General features: G+C 38.1%; 1 protein-coding gene across 1 annotated transcript; it reads left to right on the top strand.

Annotated features, from left to right (window-relative positions):
• The first annotated feature begins 126 nt into the window (after positions 1 to 126).
• xpo7 (exportin 7) lies at positions 127 to 27164 on the top strand. Its single transcript, XM_051685698.1, has 28 exons — positions 127 to 252; positions 6901 to 7047; positions 7237 to 7330; positions 7910 to 8076; positions 8908 to 8973; positions 9096 to 9200; positions 9352 to 9517; positions 10805 to 10878; positions 11016 to 11135; positions 12279 to 12425; positions 12625 to 12797; positions 13262 to 13455; positions 13540 to 13645; positions 16061 to 16196; positions 17245 to 17318; positions 17396 to 17476; positions 17620 to 17683; positions 17783 to 17891; positions 18479 to 18585; positions 18759 to 18847; positions 19034 to 19141; positions 19215 to 19297; positions 19404 to 19618; positions 20497 to 20635; positions 20809 to 20969; positions 21928 to 22026; positions 22148 to 22275; positions 24653 to 27164. The coding sequence occupies exons 1-28, from the start codon at positions 235 to 237 to the stop codon at positions 24744 to 24746; spliced, it is 3264 nt and encodes a 1087-aa protein (XP_051541658.1). The 5' UTR covers positions 127 to 234; the 3' UTR covers positions 24747 to 27164.
• Positions 27165 to 27203: the final 39 nt, after the last annotated feature.

A 27203-nucleotide genomic window follows, 5' to 3' on the forward strand; every position in this document is an offset into this window, starting at 1 on the left:
GGATCATAAATCCACGTGACCTCTAATATCTGAATTCGCCGTTTCACTTTAAGAGACATGTAAACAAAGGCTAGTTTCGGCGGTAGATGCCAGCCGTAACGGTATTCTCGAAGCATTGAGCGACCATCTGGCTTTATTACTACGTGCGCAAATTGCGTAACTGTTCCAGTGATTGTGGACCGATGCGCGCATGCTCGTTGTCAGGGGGAGTGAGAGGAGCATGAATGGAGCAAAATGGCGGATCATGTGCAGGTAAGTAAATTATTTTGTTTTGCTATTATTAAATTAATGGGGTTTTTATCCAGTGCAGTCTTATGATACGTTCTCAGGTTTATTTTGGCGATGCGTTTATTTTTATTTTAAATGCATGCGTCGCGCGGCGGGAGACGCTGACCCACATGCTTTATTGGATGCGATTACCAAGTGTTGACTTGTGGCCTGTCATTATGTTGATTTTTAACTATCTGGTCCAGCTTACGATACAACTCTGCAGCATGGATGAACGTTGTTTTAAACAAGATTCAAAAGACTGTATTTAAAACAGCACAGATTAACGGCAGAACCAGATTTATCGTTTATATTCTGCAGCATGTAACTCTATAGCGACAGTCATGTTTTGCATTGTAAACAAGGCATCATCCCTCATCCAGCCGCTGGCAATGGAATGAATGTACTGGCCTTAGATATAAGCGACAGTGATTCGTGTTCAACGAGCCTTTTTCCAAGAGTAAATCCCCTCAATAAGTCCTCCAGCACATTTGCATTCAGTTATCTATCATTCTGTCATCTCGGTAAGTAAATGTGTTCTGTTTCTCCGCTCTGCACCTCCTCGCGCTGTTAGCCTGTAGCTCGCGTGCTAACTCACGAGATTCTCCCGCGCGCCACCTCGCCAAACCAAAAGCCCAAACAGAAATCGCGTTCACTTTAAAATGATATAAACTAAACACGTTAACATCTCACATTGCCTGTAAATTGCCCTTTTTAAATATGCTGTTCATATTTATTTTGAGTGTTGCAGTTAAATGACTCTGAATATCAGCCATAAGTACATGAAGTAATATAATGGGTAGTAAGTAAACGAACCAGAAAGAAATCGAGGACTTTTTTAGATATTAAATATTTGATTTTGTTTATGAACATATTTGATTATGTATGGCTATATTTATCATTTAATTTAATTACTTATTTAAACGAAGGATGTCTACTGTGAGGCTGCGCTTACCTTAAGTTTAAATCCTATCTAAATTCATTAGCCACTGTTGTTATTGCTCGTGATTAATTAGACCAACTTGGCAACCTCGTTTCAGACATAATGGACAGAAAAAGTGTATTAAACGAACTGTATTTTGCTTCCCCTCATTCTCTCGCATCATAAGTTGTTGTTCTTGACAGCTTCAATATGGCGGTGTCTTGAAAACCTAGTAAGCTGCCTACCTAGACAGCATTTTGGGCACCAGAGGTGTTAAACACTACACTAGATTTTCAGGCACATCATCTTGTAAAAAAGCTGTCCATGACAATGTCAGGGCATGTCATTTGAAGGCAAAGGTCATGGAGGTCTTAGGCTTAAACACAGTGTTGAATAACTGTTTATTCCCATGAAGTGTGTGTGTGTTGGATGTTGCTGGTGTTAACCTGACACTCATATGCAGAGGCAACAGTAAACATGAGCTTTCCAGTGTTGTTGTCAAGCTTCCTGTTACCTACTAGGTGGTAAAGAAGCCATTCCATTTGCAGTAATGGATTATTAATAACCATCTGAGAGCCGGACACATCACTCTGTCTTCAAAGACATTTCGGTGGCAGCGATTGCATCTCCGGCCATTGAGTTGATATGACTCAGCTTTTCAGACTCATTTTTAGTAGAGGCTTGACAACTTCAATTGTTGCTCTGTGAAAAATGGCCCTACCGAATTTGAGTACAATATTTAGGGGCAGAAAGCATATAAATGGTGCATCTTGACCATTAACTGGTGGGATCAAAGTAGGCATAACCATATTATATGTTGTTAATGACATTAGTTCTAGTAAAACCCATGCATGGTGTCTTCAAGAGGGTTCTTCAAATTGGATTCCTCTTATCTCGCCGGTGCAGTTCGTTGCAAATACAACTTTCATGTTATCTGTTAGGATGCAAAATGCATTATATCTCTTTTTCCTTGTATCTTTTGGGGTCCTCCCTGTTCTTTTTGGGGCTCTTGATCCAGTTATCAACAGGTTACATCAAGCATGGGCATGAAATGCAAACTTCAAGTTGCAAAATGTTCCAGAATGTGCTTTTAAAAAGTTAGCCTGTACTAACTATTGCAATAAGACATTTTGAAATAGCACAATTGCTAAGTTTTTTGTAAATGAACGCTAACTTTTTAGTTGAAGCATTTGTTGCAGTTGCTGTTTTTTCTGCTGATTCTGATTTTGTTTAGTTATGCTTCACAATTGAACAAAGGGCTGTTTAGAGTCAAAGGCTTGTTGCTGCATAGCAGGCCTATTAAACTTAAGCGTGTAACTCATCCTGCACTGTTGGTGCTATAGACAAGAATGATACCTCAAATTATGTGGATATCTGAATATATTTGTACAGTTACTTTTCTAAGTGATAGGGCTTATGCCTGGTGGATGATAGAGCAAAAATTTTATTTAAGTGGATACCTAGGCCATATCCAGGGACCAGAATATCATAGAGACCTGGCAATGGGCACTTTAGATTTAGGGCCAGTAAGCAACCACCCAAAATACAGTGGTGTGTAAAAGTGTTTGCCCCCTTCCTGATTTCTTATTTTTTTGCATGTTTGTCACACTTAAATGTTTCAGATCATCAAACAAGTTTAAATATTAGTCAAAGATAACACAAGTAAACACAAAGTGCAGTTTTTAAATGAAGGTTGTTATTATTAAGGGAAAACAAAATCCAAACCTACATGGCCCTGTGTGAAAAAGTGTTTGCCCCACCTGTTAAAACATAACTTAACTGTGGTTTATCACAACTGAGTTCAATTTCTCTAGCCACACCCAGGCCTGATTACTGCCACACCTGTTCTCAATCAAGAAATCACTTAAATAGGACCTGCCTGACAAAGTGAAGTAGACCAAAAGATCTTCAAAAGCTAGACATCATGCCGAGATCCAAAGAAATTCAGGAACAAATGAGAAAGAAAGTAATTGAGATCTATCAGTCTGGAAAAGGTTATAAAGCCATTTCTAAAGCTTTGGGACTCCAGAGAACCACAGTGAGAGCCATTATCCACAAATGGCGAAAACATGGAACCTTGGTGGTGAACCTTCCCAGGAGTGGCCAGCCGACCAAATTTACCCCAAGAGCGCAGCGACGACTCATCCAAGAGGTCACAAAAGACCCCACAACAACATCCAAAGAACTGCAGGCCTCACTTGCCTCAGTTAAGGTCAGTGTTCAGACTCCACCATAAGAAAGAGACTGGGCAAAAATGGCCTGCATGGCAGAGTTCCAAGACGAAAACCACTGCTGAGCAAAAAGAACATTAAGGCTCGTCTCATTTTTGCCAGAAAACATCTTGATGATCCCCAAGACTTTTGGGAAAATACTCTGTGGACTGACGAGACAAAAGTTGAACTTTTTGGAAGGTGTGTGTCCCATTACATCTGGCGTAAAAGTAACACCGCATTTCAGAAAAAGAACATCATACCAACAGTAAAATATGGTGGTGGTAGTGTGATGGTCTGGGGCTGTTTTGCTGCTTCAGGACCTGGAAGACTTGCTGTGATAAATGGAACCATGAATTCTGCTGTCTACCAAAAATCCTGAAGGAGAATGTCCGGCCATCTGTTCGTGACCTCAAGCTGAAGCGAACTTGGGTTCTGCAGCAGGACAATGATCCAAAACACACCAGCAAGTCCACCTCTGAATGGCTGAAGAAAAACAAAATTAAGACTTTGGAGTGGCCTAGTCAAAGTCCTGACCTGAATCCTATTGAGATGCTGTGGCATGACCTTAAAAAGGCAGTTCATGCTCGAAAACCCTCCAATGTGGCTGAATTACAACAATTCTGCAAAGATGAGTGGGCCAAAATTCCTCTACAGCGCTGTAAAAGACTCATTGCAAGTTATCGCAAACGCTTGATTGCAGTTGTTGCTGCTAAGGGTGGCCCAACCAGTTATTAGGTTTAGGGGGCAGTCACTTTTTCACACAGGGCCATGTAGGTTTGGATTTTGTTTTCCCTTAATAATGACAACCTTCATTTAAAAACTGCATTTTGTGTTTACTTGTGTTATCTTTGACTAATATTTAAACTTGTTTGATGATCTGAAACATTTAAGTGTGATAAACATGCAAAAAATAAGAAATCAGGAAGGGGGCAAACACTTTTTCACACCACTGTACCCTCTCAATTTCATAGCAATGTGCTAAAATCCTCGGAACACCTTAGTAACTAGGGGTCGACCAGTATGTTTTTTGTTTTGTTTGGTTTTTTTTAGGGCCGATACCAATAATGATTATTAGTAATCAAGGAGACCGATAAACAATATTTGGGGCCGATATACATTGCAGTAAACATCACAATTTTAAATCAACAGTCAAAAAGTATCTTAAGAACTGGGCAAGAATGAAGACATTGTGGCCCAAAGATAACCAATGTAGTGGATATGGGGGATCTTCTACGGTTTATATAAATAGGAAATATAAAGGGGCTGACTATCAAATAATGGAAATGTTTTTCATTATAAGTAACTCTTAATTTCAAAGTTTTGGTTGTCTTTCTTGCCATCCATGCCATCCATGCCTGATGTTATCTCTGATTAATTTTCACAAAATTTAAACAAAGATCTCTGTTTATTATCAATAGGCTCAAAACATATTAATTATTAATGCTAGTTTTGATGGGAAAAAAGTAGTTTCTAGTCTAAAGGCGCACTAGGACCATGATAAATTGTGCTGTCACAAACCTTGCTTAGCTGAACCGTTGGAGTCATATCAGACACATGAAGATTGTTTCTGCTTCATTTTCATTTTCTGCAGTGTATTTTAGCAAACGGTGCCGGTATCCATCTATATTGCTGCTCACTGTATTTTTTTTCTGCTACAGTCTTCTGTCGTTAAAATAACCGCATCTGTAGCTCTATTATGCGGCGCTTCATGTCGCGGGCCGGTGGAGAGAGACAACGAGTGCAGTCAGACAAAATAACAGTTCCGATAATTAGAACAATTATGAATATATTATTATTAGTAACCACATAGCAATGTTCCAGAAACCACACAAAACACCCTAGCATCATGGTTATTTTCGCAAAGGCAAGCGCCACACATTTTCTTCAGAGAAAAAAAAGTTTAAATATAATTTTTTTCAACACGAAGCAAAATTTACCGGTTTCTTTGCAGTCCTGCTGTTAACTTAATTTTTAAACAACTTAAAAGTATGTGACACTAAAGCAACAGTGAGAACTGGTGTAATTACAGTGCTAGGCGTTCATGTGTTGTTTGTTTTAGTGTAGGGTAGTTAGTAGGTGGCGATAATCGACAAGCAATTTTACCCCAGTACAACAGGTGGCAGAAAGCACCTTTCAGCTGGTCTGCCCTTCACACATCATGGATGAGAAGAACTAGGCCTACTTGACAAGTTTGCAAAACAATCATGAAATCGCAATACGAAAGACAAGCAAGCGATTTCTCGAACGACCTGATCAAAAAAGAAAACGGATTTCTCGACAAGCTGCAGCAGTGATGACGAGGTTGTTGTTGATTTTCTCAACGAGAAAGAAAACATTCTAACACTTCATAAACTATTTTAATACACCTGCTGGACAAGTTAACTGACAGTATTATTATGCAGACAGTCTAGGGGGTGATTAGAATCAAATGTAAAAAAATTATAATATTAAAGGTTGACATGTTATCAGTCGCAACAATACTGATTATATGCCACTGCCATGTATACTGTGTTTATTTGTTTTAGGTGCATATGTTTAAAATCTCTGCGTAATACATACACTGTTAAAACAAAAGTTGTCAATTGGAACAATACTGATTGGATCTTATTTTTACCATGTACATCTACATACTTGTGTAAGGCTATTTATTTGCTCATAACCCTGTATGTTACAAGTTAGCCAAAAAATAACGACATCTAAACACAAAACCAATTTTCAGTCTGGCCCTTTAGGCTATTAGATACCTTATAATGGCAGCACAGCTGTAAATGACTTAATGATAGCACAGCAGTAACAATGACATAATTGTGTGGCGAAACCACCACATTTTTGGTGCAATATGTATTATGTTAGAGATATAAGAGAACTTGTATAAGATAAAATGCATCAATATGGAATACATTATAAAGACAATCCACGAAAGATCTGAGTTTTCTTAATGGGGATGCAAAGCAGAAATGCAGCAACATATGTTACGAGAACTCATGAGAAAAAAGTTTCTGTTTTTAAGCCATTTGGTGCAAATAAAATGTACGTCCTCATTGCTGGTTCAGGATTTCTTTCCTCAAGTTAATTAAGTGTTTAATGTTGGTGGTCAAAACAGCTTTCTGTGCTTTAGCGCCAACAGTTGTACTGGTTTTGGTTACTGCAGCGGCTCCTGACACGTGAGCCAAAGCTCATATTTTTTTGGTCAGGACATCTCCTTGCTGGGAGAAGAACAAAAATCAGCACAAAAAAATAAAAATACAAAATAAACCTTGCTTTATCAGCATGCGAATGTTCACTCCTGGTATGAATGGCTTCATAGGAATCCATTGTTTCTATTCGGAATGTTAATCATGGCTAGAAATTGCGGTGAAAATTTGCATTTGATGTGCAAAGGCCTTTAGTGTGTTCTTGGAAAATGGCAAAGAACTGGAATTTTGTTGCTTTGTCTCCACAAATATCCACTGTATGTTATTTTGCTTGCACTAAACTCATGTGGGTCTCTTTTCGTAGAGCCTAGCCCAGCTAGAGATCCTGTGCAAGCAGCTATACGAGACCACAGACACCACCACGCGTCTGCAGGCGGAGAAAGCTCTGGTGGAGTTCACCAACAGTCCGGACTGCCTGAGTAAATGCCAGCTGTTGTTGGAGAGAGGAAGTGTAAGAATTAACCCTTTTGGGAACTGTGAAGATCAAGATATCTGGAATGATCTATCATCAATGTTCACAAAAATCCCTGTTCTTCCTCCATTTGTTTTAGTTCAGCAACTACTTGGAAATGGAACTATGCTTCCATTTTCCTGCAGTGCAAATTGCTAACCTGACACTGTGTTTGTGGAATCTTTACAGTCCTCGTACTCGCAGTTGTTGGCTGCAACGTGTCTCTCCAAGTTGGTATCGCGTACAAGCAATCCACTTCCCCTGGAGCAACGCATTGACATTCGTAAGTTTAAAAGATGACAGGGACTTAAACTTGATCTTGAGTTTTAGCAGTTTTAACTTATTTAAAATAATAGTACATCCAAAAATTTTCATTCTGTCATTTACTCACCCTTGCGTTGTGTCAAACTAATCTGACTTTCTTTATTATGAAGAACACAAAAAACGGCCTCTCATGAACTCGCAAGGGACGTCAAGATTCTCGCTGAAAAATGACTTAAATTTCAGGTTGTTTTTCACCTAAACCTTTTGGATGCCTTCAGAAGACTATGAATATAGCGCAGGAGTTGCATGGACAACTATTATGATACTTTTGGGGTTTTTTAGCTTTAAAGTGAGGCACAATCCACTGCTATTATACTGAAGAAATAAAAAATAAAAAAAACACTGCGATATTCATTAAAACATTTCTTTTTGTGTTCTGCATAATAAAGTCATACAGGTTTGGTCCACGATCTCATATTTTATTGGATTGTGCTGGTTTTAATTCCTCCAGGAAATAGTTTTATGTAGCTGATACTTTTGAAAAGATTTTTGACAAAGTCCGGCCTGATTGTGATACATTTTTCACAATGTTTCACAGGAAATTATGTTCTTAATTATCTGGCAACCCGGCCAAAGCTTGCTGCCTTTGTGACACAAGCCCTGATCCAGCTCTATGCCAGAATTACCAAGCTTGGCTGGTTCGACTGCCAAAAGGAAGATTACATCTTCAGGAATGTCATCGTCGATGTGACAAGATTCCTGCAAGTAAGATCATTTATAAAGTATTCTTTAAAGAAAATAATATAATGCACAAATTACTTATTCCGAAAATATTTTCTTGCTTTGTCCTGTTGCATTTATAAGCTAGGAAGAGATGCCAGATAATGCAGTATATGTCCAAAAAAGAAAATGGACTGAAAATCTTGGCAGACTATTTTAAAAACACTTTTACATAAATATGAACTTATTCACGCACAGTGATCAAGGTTCAGTTGGATATAATGGTGACTACAACTGATGCTGGATGATATTTTGCCAGATAAAGAGGCTGCATATAAAAATGATGAGACACCCACATCTTTGCTCTATGATATATTTGATGGAATTCTCATAAATGGCTCAAATTTCTGGAAGACATTGAATGCAATGCAGATGCAAATTCAGTCTGCAGTTTCCTTGTTGTGCACTCACAATGCGGTACATAATACAAATGCCCTGTTGGCATTTACATTTCAGTGTACAACAAAGTACAATGTCTGTAAAATTTCAAATGCAAGGTCCGTTGTTTTTAACCTCTCAATCACCAGTAGCAATATACATTGTATGTCTTTTGTGCTTTGTTGTGTATTCTTATGCACTTGTTGTGGGCTAAATGTGGTTGTAATATCCAAAAGATAAATGTAGATAAAATCATCTTTAATTTTTGGTTTCAGTTTTCAACCTGGTGTGTTTCAGTTTCAGACAAATCTTTTCATTACATACTCTATTGATGTATTTGTTGATGAATTATGATCTTGATCCATGTTTGAATGCCTAATTTGTACTAATGTACTAGAAGTCACTTGAAAGTATTGAAACATCTACTTTGTATTTCAGGATAGTGTTGAACATTGCATCATAGGAGTCACAATTCTTTCCCAGTTAACCAATGAGGTTAACCAAGTAAGTTTTTACATTCTTTTCAGTGAGACTTTCAACTTCTCACCCAAAAGGAGTTTTACAAATGTTCAAAGATGCTTAAAAATGGATAACAGATTTCTTAAACTCTCCTTTTGTTTCTCCAGGCAGATTCAACACATCCGCTTACAAAACACAGGAAGATTGCCTCGTCATTTCGAGATTCCTCTTTGTTTGACATCTTCACCCTTTCCTGCAACCTCCTCAAGCAGGTGAGAATTATGCTCAATGGTGACTCCTCATAGACCATTCAGAAAAGCTGTAGTAGGCCTGTATTCTGATTTTCAACTGCTCAACCAGCTTGCAACATTTTATAAAGGGCTCAGATGTGTTCAGTCACTGAATTCTTCTGTATGTTTCCAGGCATCTGGGAAGAACTTGAATCTAAATGATGAGAGCCAGCATGGGCTGCTCATGCAGCTACTTAAACTGGCCCACAATTGCCTCAACTTTGATTTCATCGGTACATCCACCGATGAGTCCTCAGACGATCTGTGCACTGTCCAGATCCCCACCAGCTGGAGATCAGGTGAGCTTAGTGAATGAACAGTTAACAAATGGTGTTTTTTCTACTTGGGTCTCATGTTTTGTTACTGTGTCCTGAAATATCTGGGAATTTTAAGATTGTGATCAGACCAGGCATTGAAGAGTCATGAAAATGAGTATCTTTAAGGATTAGTTCACCCAAAAAATAAAATTCTCATCATTTACTCACCCTCATGCCATCCCAGATGTGTCTGACTTTCTTGCTTCTGCTGAAGACAAACAAAGATTTTTAGAAGAATATCTCAGGTCAGTAGTTCTATACAATGCAAGTGAATGGGGTCCAAAACTTTGAAGCAGAAAGGCAGCATAAAACTAATCCATAAGACTCCAGTGGTTTAATCCATGTCTTCTGAAGCAATCTAATCGGTTTTGGGTGAGAACAGACCAAAATCGAACTCCTTTTTCACTTTACATCTTGTCAGTGCAGTCTCTTGGCAGGATCATGATTTCAAGTTTGATTGCACTTCCTACTGCTTGACGCATGCGCAGAATGCTAGATGGCGCTAGGAAGTATAATCGAGCTTGAAATCATGATCACCAAGGAGACTGCAGATTTCAAAATATAGTAAAAAAGGAGTTGTATTTTGGTCTGTCCTCACCCAAAATCAATTAGATCACTTCTGAAGACATGGATTAAACCACTGGAGTCTAATGGGGTGCTTTTGTACTGCCTTTATGTGCTTTTTGGAGCTTCAAAGTTTTTGGCCAACTATTCCTTTCAGAAGTTGTTGAAATTTCTATAGTAAATGTAACTTTTTTTCTAGTCCCAAACATCTTTTTCTGTTAAATGTTTTTTTTTTTTTTAGGGTTGACTTTTTTCATGTCAGGCAAAATATTAGCCTCAGTCACCATTCACTTTCATTATTTGTTAAAAATGGTAAGTAACTAACTTAGGCAAACATTTTGCCTAATATCGTTTTGTGTTCCTTGGAAGAAAGTAATCTGTGTTTGGAACAACAGGAGAGTAAATGATGACAGATTTTCCATTTTTGGGTGAACTAACCCTTTAATTCCAAATATTGGCACCTGACATACAAATGGAAATAAAATCTTTTTTTTTCTTTTCAATCCTTATCGAATAATCATGAACAACTGGAAAGATCATGAAAATGTATTAGTCAAAAAGTGTGGGAACCCTGAAGTATTGAAATAGTAGGCCTGTTATCTATTACACTTTTGATCGTTTTGAAGGACGTGGATACAAAAAGCTTGTGAAAGTTGTTCAAGTTTTGTGCTTATTAATCATACTTAGCTTTTTTCTCATTTGCAGCCTTTTTGGATTCCTCAACATTGCAGCTGTTTTTTGATTTGTATCATTCCATCCCTCCCTCACTGTCTCCCTTGGTGAGTGCCAGATAAACAGCCTAATGTGCATGTCAAGATAAACAACACCATTCAAGCGTCACAGATACTGTTTGACTCTTCCCTAGTGGTGTGAGCTGTTCAGAGTTAAATGTGCTGCTCATTTGTTTTTCCTTCAGGTTTTGTCTTGTCTAGTCCAAATAGCATCTGTCAGGAGGTCTCTCTTCAACAATGCAGAGAGAGCAAAGTTCCTCTCCCATTTAGTTGATGGTGTGAAGAGAATATTGGAGAACCCTCAAGTATGTGTACTTGTTAAGTGCCTTTTAAGATAACATCAAAAATATTAGGAAGAAAAACCCTTAAACATTGTAACATACTGCTCAATATATCATTAACATGAAAATTAGCCCTTTAAAATGTGAAGGCATTTTTTTTAAAATAAAAAATAAGAAATATTGGTAAAACTTTACAGTAAGGTTATTTTTTTCCCTTTTTTACATTAATGCATTAACCCCCCTCCTTATTAGTATAGTTAACAATAAACAAGAGTTCATGTTAATTTAAAATGCATTAACTAATGTTAACATATACAACTTTGAATTTTAAAAATGTATTAGTATGTTTAAATTAGCATTAACCAGGATTAATTATTGCTGAAAAGTATTGTTCTTTTGATATTTGAAATAAGCCATATAGTTAATGTAAACACACACAACCTTATTCTAAAATATTACTCATATTTATAAGAAGCAAAAATATAATATTAAAGAAACATGGAGAAAAAAAAACTATTTTAGACCATTAAGATGTTTTGCATTGACATTATTTTCATAACTATTACAATACTTCACAATTTAAATATGCCATTATTTTCATGCATTACAGTAAATCGAAGGAGACTTTTCCCATTATAGTACTGAGGACGGAGGTGAAGGTTCATGTGCTTGATGCTTACAATGCAAAACATTGTAATGGTGCTAGAAAGGCTTATTTTCCTTTTATGTAATTATATATATATATATATATATATGAACTGGGCAGGTTTCGTGAGTGACACTTTACAATAAAGTTATATTTTTTAACATTACTTAATGCATTAGGTTTCAATGAACAGTTAGTTTTTACAGCATTTATTAATCTTTGTTAATGTTTATTTATCTAAATACTGTTGTTCATTGTTCATGTTGGTTCATAATGTATTAACTAATGTTAATATTTACACTTTTTAATGCTAAAATGTATTGGTAAATGTAGAAATTAACATTAACCAAGATTAATAAATGCTGTAAAAGTATTGTTCATTGTTAGTTTATAACTTTCGCATTAACTAATTTTAACGAATACAACCTTATTGTTAAGTGTTACTGTTTATGTAAGATTGACATCTGTAGTTATTTAGGTAATAGCATTTACGTTGTTTCTATCCTGATTTGGTTTTATAGAGTTTGTCGGACCCAAACAACTACCATGAGTTCTGCCGCCTGCTGGCTCGACTCAAGAGTAACTATCAGCTGGGAGAGCTTGTTAAAGTAGAGAACTACCCCGAGGTCATAAGATTGATCGCTAACTTCACCGTAACTAGTCTGCAGGTGAGTCAAACTTTTCATGCTAAACACAGAGCTGACGACTTTTCTGTTTTGTATTCAGTCATGTTTGCAATTGTTACAGAAGCTAAAACCAACCAGTAGCCAATTACTTGTCAAGTTGCTGCTGAAATGTAAATAAATTTAAAATTATGTAAAAATGGGCTCTGTAAAGACTGATGATAATAACTTTGATGTCTCACAGCACTGGGAGTTTGCCCCCAACAGTGTGCACTATCTTCTGAGTTTGTGGCAACGACTGGCAGCCTCTGTCCCCTATGTGAAGGCCACAGAGCCCCACATGCTAGAGACCTACACCCCCGAGGTGACCAAGGCCTACATCACATCTCGCCTAGAGTCCGTGCACATCATTTTGAGGTAGAGTGAGTTCTTAAGTAGAGGTGAAATCACAGTAGTTGACTTGCAATGCAGCTTGTATGCATGCATACATATACATTAAACCACATCAATACAATGCAACCATTAAAGTATAAAACATTTGCAAACAGTTCTTCCCAACAAAACTTGTCACACAAAGTGTGATGCCGAATTTGCTGAAGAAATGAATAACGTGGCAAAAAAAAAAAAAGAATGGCGATCAATGCACTATAATTTTCCCGACTCAAGGTGAACGATTTAAAAGAGATGCATTCATTGCATTTTATAACCTTTGGAATATTTGGACTTGGTGAATAGGTTTTAGCAATTAGTTTGGTGTAAATTTATGTAATAGATTGAGAACATCTCAACTAAAACTTTAACGGAAGGTACTAAAGACGGGGACAATTGGTACCTGTGGTATTGACCAGATGTTATATTAATGTTATGTCTGGTCTACATAGGGATGGTCTTGAAGACCCCTTGGATGATGCAGGCTTAGTGCAACAACAGTTGGATCAGCTTTCCACTATCGGGCGATGCGAGTATGAGAAGACTTGTGCCCTCCTGGTCCAGCTCTTCGATCAGTCCGCTCAGTCCTACCAGGAGCTGCTGCAGTCCACCAACTCCAGCACGATGGACATAGCAGTGCAGGAGGGTGAGCATAAAGCACATGTTAAGAGTCCTCACCTATCAGAATACACAAATTCTGATAGTATACTTACTTTATGTTTTTGTCCAGGTCGTTTGACATGGCTGGTGTACATCATTGGTGCAGTAATTGGAGGAAGAGTGTCCTTCGCCAGCACAGATGAGCAGGATGCCATGGATGGAGAGCTTGTGTGTCGGTGAGGAATCATCTGGACATACTGGCTAGTTGTTATGCTTCAAATATCAAACATATTTTGATTAATCAGATAGATCTGACTCAACCCATGGTAAAAAATACTCAATATACACTGGCGGCCAAAAGTTTGGAATAATGCACAGATTTTGCTGTTTCGGAAAGGAAATTGGTACTTGAATTCACCAAAGTGGCATTCAACTGATCACAAAGTATAGTCAGGACATTACTGATTTAAAAAACAGCACCATCACTATTTGAAAAAATGTCAGTTTTGATCAAGTCTAGACAGGCCCCATTTCCAGCAGCCATCACTCCAACACCTTATCCTTGAGTAATCATGCTAAATTGATAATGTGGTACTAGACAATCACTTGCCATTATATCAAACACTGCTGAAAGCTATTTGGTTCATTAAATGAAGCTTAACATTGTCTTTGTGTTTGTTTTTGAGTTGCCACAGTATGAAATAGACTGGCATGTCTTATGGTCAATATTAGGTTAAAAAAAAATGGCAAAAAAGAAACAGCTTTCTCTAGAAACTCATCAGTCAATCAATGTTTTGAGGAATGAAGGTTATACAATGCTTGAAATTGCCAAAAGAACTGAAGATTTCATACAAAGGTGTACACTACAATCTTCAAAGACAAAGGACAACTGGCTCTAACAAGGACAGAAAGAGATGTGGAAGGCCAGATGTACAACTAAACAAGAAGATAAGTACATCAGAGTCCCTAGTTTGAGAAATAGACACCTCACATGTCCTCAGCTGACAGCTTCATTGAATTCAACCTGCTCAACACCAGTTTCATGTACAACAGTAAAGAGAAGGCTCAGGGGTGCAGGCCTTATGGAAAGAATTGCAAAGAAATAGCCACTTTTGAAACAGAAAATCAAAAAGAAAAGGTTAGAGTGGGCAAAGAAACACAGACATTGGACAACAGATAATTGGAAAAGAGTGTTATGGATCTTAATCCCATTGAAATTTTGTGGGATCAGCTAGACTGTAAGGTGCATGAGAAGTGCCCGACAAGACAGCCACATCTATGGCAAGTGCTACAGGAAGCGTGGGGTGAAATGTCACCTGAGTATCTGGACAAACTGACAGCTAGAATGCCAAAGATCTGCAAAGCTGTCATTGCATCACATGGAGGATTTTATGATGAGAACTCTTTGAAGTAGTTTAAAAAAATTAAAAAAAAAAAATGTCTAATTATAATAGTAATTTTTCACGTTATTATTGTCCTGACTATACATTGTGATCAGTTGAATGCCACTTTGGTGAATAAAAGTACCAAGTTCTTTCTATAAGAGCAAAATCTGTACATTATTCCAAACTTTTGGCCACCAGTGTAATTCGAAGTTGAAATTGAAATACAGCGGGTTTTTGCATAGTCGAGCTATTGTCTTCATCTGTCTGTCCAAGTATACTTGACACACCAAATAATAGAATATTTGGAGGACGTGTTAAATTCATGTCGCACATCACTTCTGTCTTTTGGAGCATGTGCACAACGGCAAGGCAAATTGTGGTCCAATTAACATGTATACATGCTGGACGAAGCTAAGCTACTATCACAATGACTGTTTACATGGACACCAGAAAGCGGTGTATTGTGAGAGCAGCATTCTCGTTTACATTCACTCTATAAGCGCCGTACTCTACTCCCGTATACATGTGGCTCAGTCAGTAAACAGCTTCTCCACAGCAACATAATTTCCTCACGATGCTTGTGTAAATAACAAACATGGTATCCAAGGAAGACTTTGCCCTTTTATTCTCTGTTGCTTCACATTATTTACAGATATTCCAGAGTTGTTGTTGTGTTTGTTTCCTTCACTTTCTATCACAACCTGCACACGAATTGCACTGCAATAGAGGGGTTACCCTCTTATGTTGAACTCCGGGATTCCCCCAATGTATGAGCGCATAAACGCGAATGTGAGGACAGTCGATATTTGAACTTTTTGTTATCCGGTCTGTTCATGCACATTCGCACTCTTCAAACACCCATCAGAACCACGCTTCTGTGTCTACATGGCCACATTTAGCCACGTTCTCCGGGAGAAACCCATGTTGGTTAAACCGCTTTCCCTTAAGCGGCATAAGGAAATCAGCATTCTTGTTTACACGTTTCAGAAAGTCACTTTTTGCAAAAACCCTCGAATAAACTGTTTTCTTAAGTGCATGTAAACATCATCAGGTCTGTTAGTCCAAATTTACAAAAAATTTATTTGGTGCTTTAATTAAATTGTTTTCTTTCGGACTGAAGCATTTACATGACGTTTTAAAAAGCCAAATTATTGTTTTAGTCTGACTGAAATATATTTTGAAAGTGCTTGTAAACTTACTGATTCTAAAGCACAGCCTCTTGTGACTTATTGCTGTAATGTACATTTTGTATTTCTTAATTTTCAGAGTCTTGCAGTTGATGAACCTCACCGATTCGCGACTGGCCCAAGCAGGAAATGAGAAGCTCGATTTAGCCATGCTCAGTTTCTTTGAACAGTTCCGCAAAATCTACATCGGTGACCAGGTGCAAAAATCATCAAAGGTAATTAGAGCTAGTGCATTTGTTTGTTTTGTCTGTGCGCATGCATATAGAAAAACAAACTTCAAGATTTTAAAAGCTTGAATGCTTCCTTGTTTTTTGGACAGTAAAACAAAAAATCGGCTAGCAGTGAATTATTATTGATCACTAAGCGTTTACAGGATTTTACCTTTTGAACTCTCTGAATGGTCGTCTCTTTTGATGGTGTTGCATCTGGGCTTTGAAAAGAGACAGTTGACTCAGCAGTTGACTCAGACTGTATGCTTTGTTGTCCTTAAAACCTTTGTTTTTTCTTTATTTAGACTTTTTTTTTTATGGACCATTAAGCTTGAAAATAAACTGTTTTTTTATGTTGGAGATGAAAGCGTTTTGTCTCAACTAAGCTGCAGTTTTTTTCTTTCGCTCAGTTTCCAAACTGTGAACAGCGAACATGAACCAAAAACAATTTTAGTGATGTAGAAAGACACAATAAAACTGTTTAGTTTTGCTCTTAAAAAAATTATTAATTCTGAGCTGTCCCCATTTTCTCAACAAAATCTATTGTCCGTTATGGATTTGGGTCACCACCTTTTTGAATTATTTAATTGGATGGTTGCTTCTCTTGGCCATGTTCCTCTTGAATTAGATGTGATAAACCAATATTCTGGGCTGGCCGAATTGGTCGACATTTGGCCGTTTAGAGAGAATTTGTATAAGCCAATAAAAATGCCCATTTGGCTGATTAACAGAATTTGAAGTTCCCCTTTGTGTCAGTTTCAAAATGTACCAAGAGTGTTGTCAATGAATATTGAAATTGTATAAAAAGTGTTTACTCCCACAATTTTGTTTAGTAATGCTTCATTGTTGTACTATTATGTCTTTGTGATATATAAGTCAGAGCTTAGTCGGCTAGCCTACTCTCTAGATATTGGTATCAGCATTGGCCATTAAAAAAACAATATCGGTCAACCACTAATTTAGAATCCTTTTTTCGTAAGTTTAGCAGATAACAGGCGTAACCTGCTAAATTATAAGAGATAACAAGGAATAACAATGTTATTTTGATCCCCAGTTGTATCGCAGACTATCTGAGGTTCTTGGCCTAAATGATGAGACCATGGTACTCAGTGTTTTCATTGGAAAAATGTGAGTATATTTTGGCTCATGATATGTACAATATTAATAATAATAATAACAACTAATAAGTAATGTGTTTGATGCAGAATCACCAACCTGAAGTACTGGGGACAGTGTGAACCAATCACATCTAAGACACTACAGCTTCTCAACGACCTCTCTATTGGATATCCTTATCTACACAATGCTTGATAATATCAGCCTTGCAGTTTAAACTGATTAACCTTCATTTCATACAAGCATATAGAATGGTGTGAGATGTTGTGACACTGAATACGGTCTTGTGTGTTTCCTTAACCTCTTTTCTTACATACAGCAGTGTTAGAAAACTTGTAAAACTCAGTGCTGTCCAGTTCATGCTAAACAACCATACAGTAAGTCACCATCCTGAGCTTTCCTCTTTATAACAGTCATTTCTTTTGTCAGTTAGTATTGTAACAAACTTTCGATTTCTCATTTCTTTCATGTGACAGAGTGAGCACTTTTCTTTCCTGGGCGTGAACAATCAGGCCAACCTCAGTGACATGAGGTGTCGGACCACTTTCTACACAGCCCTGGGAAGACTTCTTATGGTTGATTTGGGTAAGAGTGTACCTTTTGCAGTTCTAAATACAGTGGGCTTTCTTAATATCAAGTTCATTTTACATTGTTCATTGTAACTACTATGTAACAAAACAATAAGAGGGTAATTTCATACATGTCTTATTAATAATTTTCCCCTAATGTCAGGGTTGACATTCCCTAATGTCATTAACATGTATAAATTATAAATCTCAGCCACTCGTTTCTAATGTTGGTTTCCTTCAGAAGGATCATCAGAGCTGTAGGTGCTACACACAGTCAAAGATTTTGTGAACTTTCACACATTTTCTTCAAATTGTACTTGTTGTGTTAGTTTAGTTGATGTGGTAACATGGACAGCCATATGATAATGTATTCATCTGCCTGGCATTAGAACATTTTTGCAACATAGTTTCAATAAATGCAATTAGCTTTGGACTGGCAAGAAAGTTTTGGGTTCTGAAAGTTACTGTATGTTTTCATAGTACATCAAGCTCTTTTGTATAAAAAGAACATTCTCATGATATGACCCCTTTTTAATATATTAAGCATATCAACCTATCAGTTTAAAGAACACTTTATGTTATGCTCTGTCATGTCTTTGACAGGAGAGGACGAGGACCAGTTTGAGCAGTTCATGCTTCCTCTCACTGCAGCATTTGAGGCCATTGCTCAGATGTTCAGCACCAACACCTTCAATGAACAAGAAGCAAAAGTGAGATATCATCTTCTTAATCGTATAACACCACCTCAAAATGTCATGCAGCATTTCTGAAATACTCCGAATATGTTTTGTTTACCCATTCAAAACTGACCTTCATGATGTGCCCAGTATTTACTTGTGTAGATCTTTGAGACAATGTTTTTTTTTTCTCTGTTTCCATTCAGAGGACTTTAGTAGGACTGGTGAGAGATCTGAGGGGAATTGCCTTTGCCTTCAATGCCAAGACCAGCTTTATGATGCTATTTGACTGGATGTATCCATTACAGCTTCCTTGCATTATGCTCTTTTTTTACATTTATTCTAATTTAATGTAAAACAAAACTACAAATGTTTTGAGTAAAATGATACAAATATAGATTTCTCAAAGCCAAATTGCCTTTTTAGATTGAGATGGGATGCTAATTTCAAAATCTTCCTTAACAGACATGTCTCTGCACAGTTACCCATCTTATATTCCCATCTTACAGAGGGCAATAGAGCTCTGGTACCATATACCTGCCTGCACCACACCGGTCCTCAAACTCATGGCTGAGCTCGTCCACAACAGGTACAAAATCAGTAGTACATCTTCAAGCAATGCATGTGCTGTGGCTCATAAGAGTGTTTTTTTCATCATTTAGGTCGCAGAGATTACAATTTGATGTGTCATCACCAAACGGCATCCTGCTGTTTAGGGAGACGAGCAAGATGATAACAACATATGGTACATTTTCTCCTTCTGACCTTGTCTTGTTTTTCTTTTACCTTTGCAAAGCAAAAGTTATAAAAAGAATATAGATAATATCATATTATATTTTCCTCACTTCAAGGGAATCGGATCCTGACGCTAGGTGAGGTGCCAAAAGATCAGGTGTATGCTTTGAAACTGAAGGGAATCTCCATATGTTTCTCCATGCTGAAAGCCGTACTAAGCGGCAACTATGTCAACTTTGGCGTCTTCCGACTGTACGGCGATGATGCTCTGGACAACTCTCTGCAGACATTTATTAAGCTGCTTTTGTCCATCCCTCACAGTGACCTGCTGGTGAGAACTGTTACTTATAGCATACTGAACCAAGCTCTGTGGCATAAAACATACTCCTGATGAAACATTCAAGTCACGTTGGAATTTTTGTGTTTACGAGATGTGAATAAGCATCACAGTATATTGTTCGTTATTGTGATAGTTGTTGCGTCATGGAAGTTGTACAACTCTTTCACTGTGTTATTATTAAGTATTTGTCCCTTTGGATTTACATCCAAAACTTAACACGCACAGAACGGCACTTGATTTTGGCTGCCACAGATGCGTTGCAAGAGATGTGAAGAATGCGAGCTGCTCTCTGAAGGCGATTTATTTGGAGGCTAGCAGAAAATCATGAGTGTGGCTGGGAACATGCAAAGACGTTAATTACACACCATCAATAGCGGTTAATTTCCTCGATTTAGGATTTGGGCGTTCGTGTCAGTAGCAAACCGTACCGAAGTTCACATGAACCATACCCAAGACCACCTTTTTAAGCACACTTGGTTGTGGTATGCAGGTGTGCATCTTATTTAGAAAAACAGCATTCGCTGCAACAAAATTAGCCTAACTTTTGGCGTCAAATGAACCCGGGTGTGCACCAAAAGTGATAGTGTGAAAACACCCTTAATAACGTAACTTTTGAGTTGTTAGTAGGTAAAAAGTGGGAAAAATATTTGACATGGTCCAACACGTTCATTTAGTTCCAACTAGAATCACTTGAACACACATTACGTTGCAAATGACTACTTCTGAAGTAGAGGGCATGAAGGTAACATTACTCTCTGTATTCAACAATGGCAACTCATACAAATGTAAATTCAGCTCTTCTTTGCAGGATTACAAGTATCAGTAATAATTTGGATTGGTTGACTTTGGTTGGGTGGTTGTTCTTGCAGGACTATCCAAAGCTTAGTCAGTCTTACTACTCTCTTCTGGAGGTGCTAACCCAAGACCATATGAACTTTATTGCCAGTCTGGAGCCTCATGTGGTCATGTATATCCTGTCCTCTATATCAGAGGGCCTCACAGCACTTGGTAAGCAGAATTCCCTCAATGTGACTGCCATCACAAACACTACACTTCATTTTTTTCCCCTCCCTCAGATGTTCCTTACAAGGGTGATGGCTGTTTAAGTTGTCAGGCTTGAGGCATAAAGCTGAAGTCCTCTTTTAGACATGTGGTGTTTGAATTATTTCCTTCTCTTACAGACACAATGGTTTGCACTGGTTGCTGCTCCAGCCTGGACCACATAGTAACTTATCTATTTAAGCAGCTGTCACGCAGCACTAAGAAAAGAGCAGCACCCATGGTCCAGGAGAGCGATCGCTTCCTTCACATAATGCAGCAGCACCCTGAGATGATTCAACAGGTGAGCTCCATCTGCAGCTTTCTTAGGCTTTTATAGCTAGCAGTGCAACTGAAGTTCTGAAATGCACAATTCTTGTTAGTATGAAATAAATGTTTAGATCATAAAAGCATTATTTGGTGTTCCACATAGTTAATGCAGTTATTAAGATTCCCTTTGAAGATTTTGTGTGTGTGTGTGTGTGTGTGTGTGTGTGCATATTTTAATATTGTCTGTATATGTAAACATTTCTGGCTCATTTTCTTTCAATGTCTTTAATTATAAGATTGCAGCACCTCTTATACTCATTTACAATTTTCATAAATCACAAAGGATTTCATACCTTTTAGCAGGTCACTGCATTTTACTATTTAATTGATTATTAGATTTATATATATATATATATAAGTTATCCCCTCTTCTCCCAATTTGGAATGCCTAATTCCCACTACTTAGTAGGTCCTCGTGGTGTCGCGGTTACCTCAATCCAGGTTGCCTCCGCTTCTGAGAATGTCAATCCGCACATCTTATCATGTGGCTCGTTGTGCACGACACCGTGGCGACTCGCAGCATGTGGAGGCTCATGCTACTCTCTGCGATCCACACACAACTTACCACGCGTCCCATTGAGAGCAAGAACCACTAATCGCGACCACGAGGAGGTTACCCCATGTGACTCTACCCTCCCTAGCAACCGGGCCAATTTGGTTGCTTAGGAGACCTGGCTGGAGTCACTCAGCACACATTGGATTCGAACTTGCGACACCAGGGGTGGTAGTCAGCGTCAGTTATCACTGAGCTACCCAGGCCCCCTATTCTGATGAATTCTTAAGAGGACCAAAGTTTGCGAAAAATGCAACAAATTCACATCCATTTGTTTATTATAAAAATGAATTTTCTTTATCTGTCATATGTTTTTACATTTTTAAAGTGTGTTACCGCTATTTAATCTGACAGAATTCTTGTCAATCTTACTTTCCAGATGCTGTCCACAGTGCTGAATATCATCATTTTTGAAGATTGTAGGAATCAGTGGTCAATGTCACGGCCATTGCTTGGCTTAATTCTACTCAATGAGAAGGTGTGATGCTCTTAAATATAAAGAGTAAATCTCAAACTATCAAGTCATTGGGGTCAGTTGAATGAGAGGCCATTTTTTTTAGCACTACATTTTGAACAGAACATTGTGTTTGTACATACAGTATTTTGCAGACTTGAGGAACAGCATTGTGAACAGCCAGCCACCAGAAAAGCAGCAAGCCATGCACTTATGCTTTGAAAATCTCATGGAAGGCATAGAGCGCAACTTACTCACAAAAAACAGAGACAGGTAATATATTTATTCTTTGAGATTTCCAACCTGTTTTGCAATTAAGCGATCAAAATCTTTCATGGATGCAGATTTGGAGTGTACTCTGATTTCTATGGAAAAGATCATGATAAAGCTTATTTAGTAATACATGCTAAGGCAAGTTTACTAATGTTACTATTTTGCATACTATTATAACAAACCCCAAATAATTGTATAGCTTGCCCCACACTGTCTGTGCTACAGACATGAATGATAAATCATGCGAATCATGCTGCTTGACGGGAGGTGTTCTATTACTTTTCTATTAGGATGTTTCGAAACCATTTTTTGGAGACAGAGTACGAGTATCGATACTTTCTATTTGGTATTTGCTGATATTATGTTTGTTAAAAAATTTGTGGTGTTGCAATTTTCAAAAACAATGCTGTGAGATTTGAGGAGAGCATGTTTATTAGGTTTCAGCAACTAAACTTTTTAACTCTCACATGGTCAAAAATGTACAGTTTTACAGAAACACGTTACATTAGTTTCACACTCATGCTAACATTGGCTATAGATTAAATTACTCTGACGTCACACCGCAGGAAACCACGTTTCCGGGTTCTTATGAGCAGCAGATGTCACTGGTGGAAATAGGCAGCGCTGCAGTTAAAATAATCTTTTAAACTGAATAGAATGTAAAAATGTATTTTAATGTTAATAAAAGTTATTATAAAGGAATATCTGTGGTTTACAGTGAAGAAAGTATGTGGGTTCTTTTCTGAAATATTGGCAAAACAAGTTTAAACTTGGTTCAGTGAGCCTGTATGATCATGTCGGACATGTAACAGGTTGATGAATACACATCCTCACATGTTTAACACACTTCTAAAGCCTAAGCAATGTGATTTATAAAAATAAAAACTACCACTAGACATGCAATATATGTCTTTACTGCTTAAATTATTAACCCACATACAATAAATAATATTCTTAAGTATGAACATTTTCCATATCAAAACTTAATAACGGCCATTTCGATTGAACAATATTATTTACTGCATTCAAAATAAATGCAAAGACATCATTTTCACAGGATGACATTTTTATTAATTTATCCTTTCACAAACAGTAGTCCATGTTCTGTGGTGGTGGAGACGGGATCTATTCCTCCCATTATATCGTATATGATGATCTTAATCATATAATCGGTAGATCATATTTGACCTCATATCTGTCACAGCGACAGCACTTTGGAAATTAAAAGCTGCCGTTTGCTATCAGTTTGCGTGATTTCTTCGTAAAAATGTTCATATCCACCAACAGCTGCTGCGGGTCAATTGTGTCTAATAGAGCAGATGCGATAACTGTGACGGTGACCTGTGAATTATCATCATTTATGTAAAATATGTGTTTTTCCTGATGCAATGATTTGGTGGAAATTTAAAGAAGCCTTAATCTCCAATAATCTGTGGAAAACTGGGTGATTCAACCCCATAAACAGCACTTTTTGGGCAGTTTCAGCACAATTTGAGGAAGCGCCCATAGACAGCAGTTCTTTTCTGGGCAACCAAAAGAACCAGGAAAGGGCAGGGTGAGCATTTGTTTGTAAAAAGTAACTTCATCTATAGGAAGAGTGGAACCGTTGTTTTTTGAAATCGCACCTTTTATGTAAATTTGGATAGTGCCTCACAAAGGGCAACGGGCGTATATCAGTGCTGCACAGATATTTTTCCCAAAACGTTCTCGTGACCCGGTAGCAACGCTTCCACGGCCCGATACTGGGTTGCAACCTGGGGGTTGGGGACCTCTGATCTACTACACACAAGAGTGCACGATGCTTCTGTTTTCAATGTATGAGCGGCCGGTTTTACACATTCACTTTGAAGTGCGCAGCACATACAGACTGTATGTTTATTTCATTACATTGCAGCCTTTGTGGTTTAATAATCACAAAAATATCACAATTTTAATTTGTGTGCTGAATTTTTACGCAGTGACAATTGTACTTCAGACTGAATCGTTTTTTGATATCGGTGCATTTTGACAAGTATGTGAGTGCGGTACCAGGACATCCCTGCTTTTCTAAGTAATCAGACTTGCGATTTTCGCCCAGCAGACAAATGCAAAACACACCACACAGATATACATTGATGGCGGGTCTCAACCCATATCTAGGGACCATATTATCATAGAGACTTGGAAATGGGCTCTTTTGACTTGGGCCAGTAAGCAACAACCTTGCAACATTCCACAACATCCCAGCAATGCCCTGGCAACCACTCCTAACACCCTATCGTTGTAATGCGACTTGCGCAGGAACAGGCACCTCACATTTTCTTTAGAAAATTAACAAATCTAGTTTTTGTTTGTTTTTGTTGTTACAGCAAACTCAGATTTATATCTCTGCTTGCAGGTTTACACAGAATCTTTCAGTATTTAGAAGAGAAGTCAATGACTCCATGAAGAATTCCACGTATGGGGTAAACAGCAACGATATGATGAGCTGACATTCCATAGAGCAGCAGGCCCTGCCCATGTGGCCCGGCCCCACCCTGTACTCCCACCCTCCCTTGGCCCGGATGCTGGGGGACCACCACTGCGCAAGCCTGCACCTCCCGCTTCCCAGTCCCTAAATAACCCCCACCACAAACTCTCTCCCCTCACACCTTTCCTTTTCCTCTCCCTCCCATCCCCTTTTTATATATACACATATAAATATATACATATTTTAAAGCCAGTTTCTAGCGGTCATTCTCCTTGACCATTCTCTTGTCATTTGGGGCTCAAAGTCCAAAGAGAGAGAGAGAGAGAGAGAGAGAGAGAGAGGGTAACGATGGGGAATGGTAGGGAATGGGTTTGGGATGGTACCAGTGTGGACTCAAGTGGGCGGAGCACGTCCGACCCGCTCAGAGGGATGAGGGGATGTGGGCGTAGTGTGTGTGTGTGTGTGTGCGCGTGTGTTTGCGTGAGTGTGTTTGAGAGCATGTCCGTGGGACGAAGGGTTTCGGATGAGCTGGTATACATAGTGCTCTGCTTTTGCCTGCCTTGTATAGAAACACATATGGAAAAAAAAAAGTGTAAATTTTTTTCATAACATTTTCAACAATGTTTATAATGATTACAATTTAAGACAAATAATGAGTGTGATTGAAAACTTTTTACAGTTTAGTAAGTTAGTGCAACTGTGCTGAAGTGTGGGTTTGTCTGTTTGGAAAGAATCATTTATATCTGGGTGACGTGGGATTGTGGCATGAGTGGTGGGATTGACGGGTGGGCGGGGCAGGGTGGGGTCACAGGTGGATCACATGTTGTACATTTTCTTTCATTTGAACCTATAGATCAAAAATAGGAGCACAGAGGATTTTGTAAATACACTATACCCCTCAGATTTTCTTGAGCAGCAACGTCTACAAGGGGTTCAAAGGGATTCCAGTGGCCTTGTTTAAAGGAATGATCTAGGTTCAATAAAAGTAAAGTGCAATCGACAGAATTTGTGGCATAATGTTGATTATCACAAGAAAATATTGTAGATTTGCCCCTTGTTATTGAAATAAAAGCAGTTTCAATGAGGCACTTAAAATGGATGTGAATGGGGCCAGTGTAGAAACGCTTAAATACACACCGTTTCAAATGTATAGCCACAAGATGTAAACATTATTTATGTTAAAGTGATTTTAGCATGATAAAATCACTTACTAACCTTATCTGTATAAAGTTATACCCAATACCAGGATTACAGGGTTTTGTTGTCATGACAACGAAGTTGTAATATTGGATATAACTTTACACAGATAAGGTCTTATCACACCATAATTACAAAAACATGTATAATGTTTGCCTCTTGTGGCTATACTTTTCAAACGGTGTGTATTTTAGCGTTTCTCAACTGGCCCCATACACTTTCATTGTAAGTGCTACACTGTAACCGCATTTGTTGCTTTTTGAAACAAAGGAGGGAAATCAACTCTATGCCACAAATGCTGTTAATTGAGCTCAACTTGTATTTAACCAAGAACATTCCTTTTAATAACCTTTGGAATATTGAAGTCAATCATTAAACAACTTGCCCTCTTTGGGCCGTCGTGACATCCCCCAGCCTGCATCGAGATCGCTTGTAGATTTTCTCATCTCTGACCTGGGAACAGTCCTAAAACAACAGCCTCAGCCTTAACTGTTGTCTATTTGGCCTCGCCCTGGTGTATAATTAATTCCGAGACCTCCGTTAAAGGAGAATACACGCTAAACTGATCCCTACCCCTTTGTCTCGGAAGGGATTGACTATGTCTTTTGTGGATTTGATTAGATAAAGTGACTTATGGTTGTGGTAACGTTGCTCGCTCCAAGCTTTCGTCAACTGCTTTTCCTGTTTTGTTTTTTTTTTACATCACAGGCTTCCGGTCTCTTGTGGCTTTATTGTTGATCTGGTGTTCTTCAGTAGTGAAGCCTCTAGAATGTTGCCGTGTCCTTAAAAAAAAAATAAAAACCCTGGTACTTCAGTCATCACAACAGAAGCGGATCACTCTCCACAGTTGTCTCTAGCTTTAACTTCTACCACTTTTTTTCCGTTTATGTACCCCCTCCCTCAGAAGGATTTGTTTTATTTTTAATAACAGAAAAAGTAATGCATCAGAATAATACAGAAACCCAAATGGAATATATTAGCAACTTGTGCTACTCAACAGATGTTGCTGCTAACTGTTTGTAAAGATCTAGCTCATCCCTTAACCAAGTCCTATACTCATGGATGGTCATTTGAGTTCTTTTCTTTCTCTTGGTTCTGATGTGAATGAGGTTTTTTTTTTTTTTGGCGAATGTGTGTTGGGTCCATTGAGTGGTAAGGTAACAGGTTGAATTGTTTGTTTGGATGTCTGCTACATATAGTGTAAGCATTGTGACTGCAAAATAAACATCATTGGTTTGTACTAGTATGTGTACATTTTTGTGACTGGCAGTCCCACATGGTT

Source organism: Myxocyprinus asiaticus, chromosome 43 (genome assembly GCF_019703515.2).
Source record: "Myxocyprinus asiaticus isolate MX2 ecotype Aquarium Trade chromosome 43, UBuf_Myxa_2, whole genome shotgun sequence".
Lineage (NCBI taxonomy): Eukaryota > Metazoa > Chordata > Actinopteri > Cypriniformes > Catostomidae > Myxocyprinus > Myxocyprinus asiaticus.

Bases quoted from the DNA above. Each gene is read 5' to 3' on its own strand.
- xpo7 (XM_051685698.1), top strand. The intron at 19,298-19,403 runs GTACATTTTCTC...CCTCACTTCAAG, and splicing joins CAAGATGATAACAACATATG to GGAATCGGATCCTGACGCTA. The intron at 20,970-21,927 runs GTGAGCTCCATC...CTTACTTTCCAG, and splicing joins ACCCTGAGATGATTCAACAG to ATGCTGTCCACAGTGCTGAA.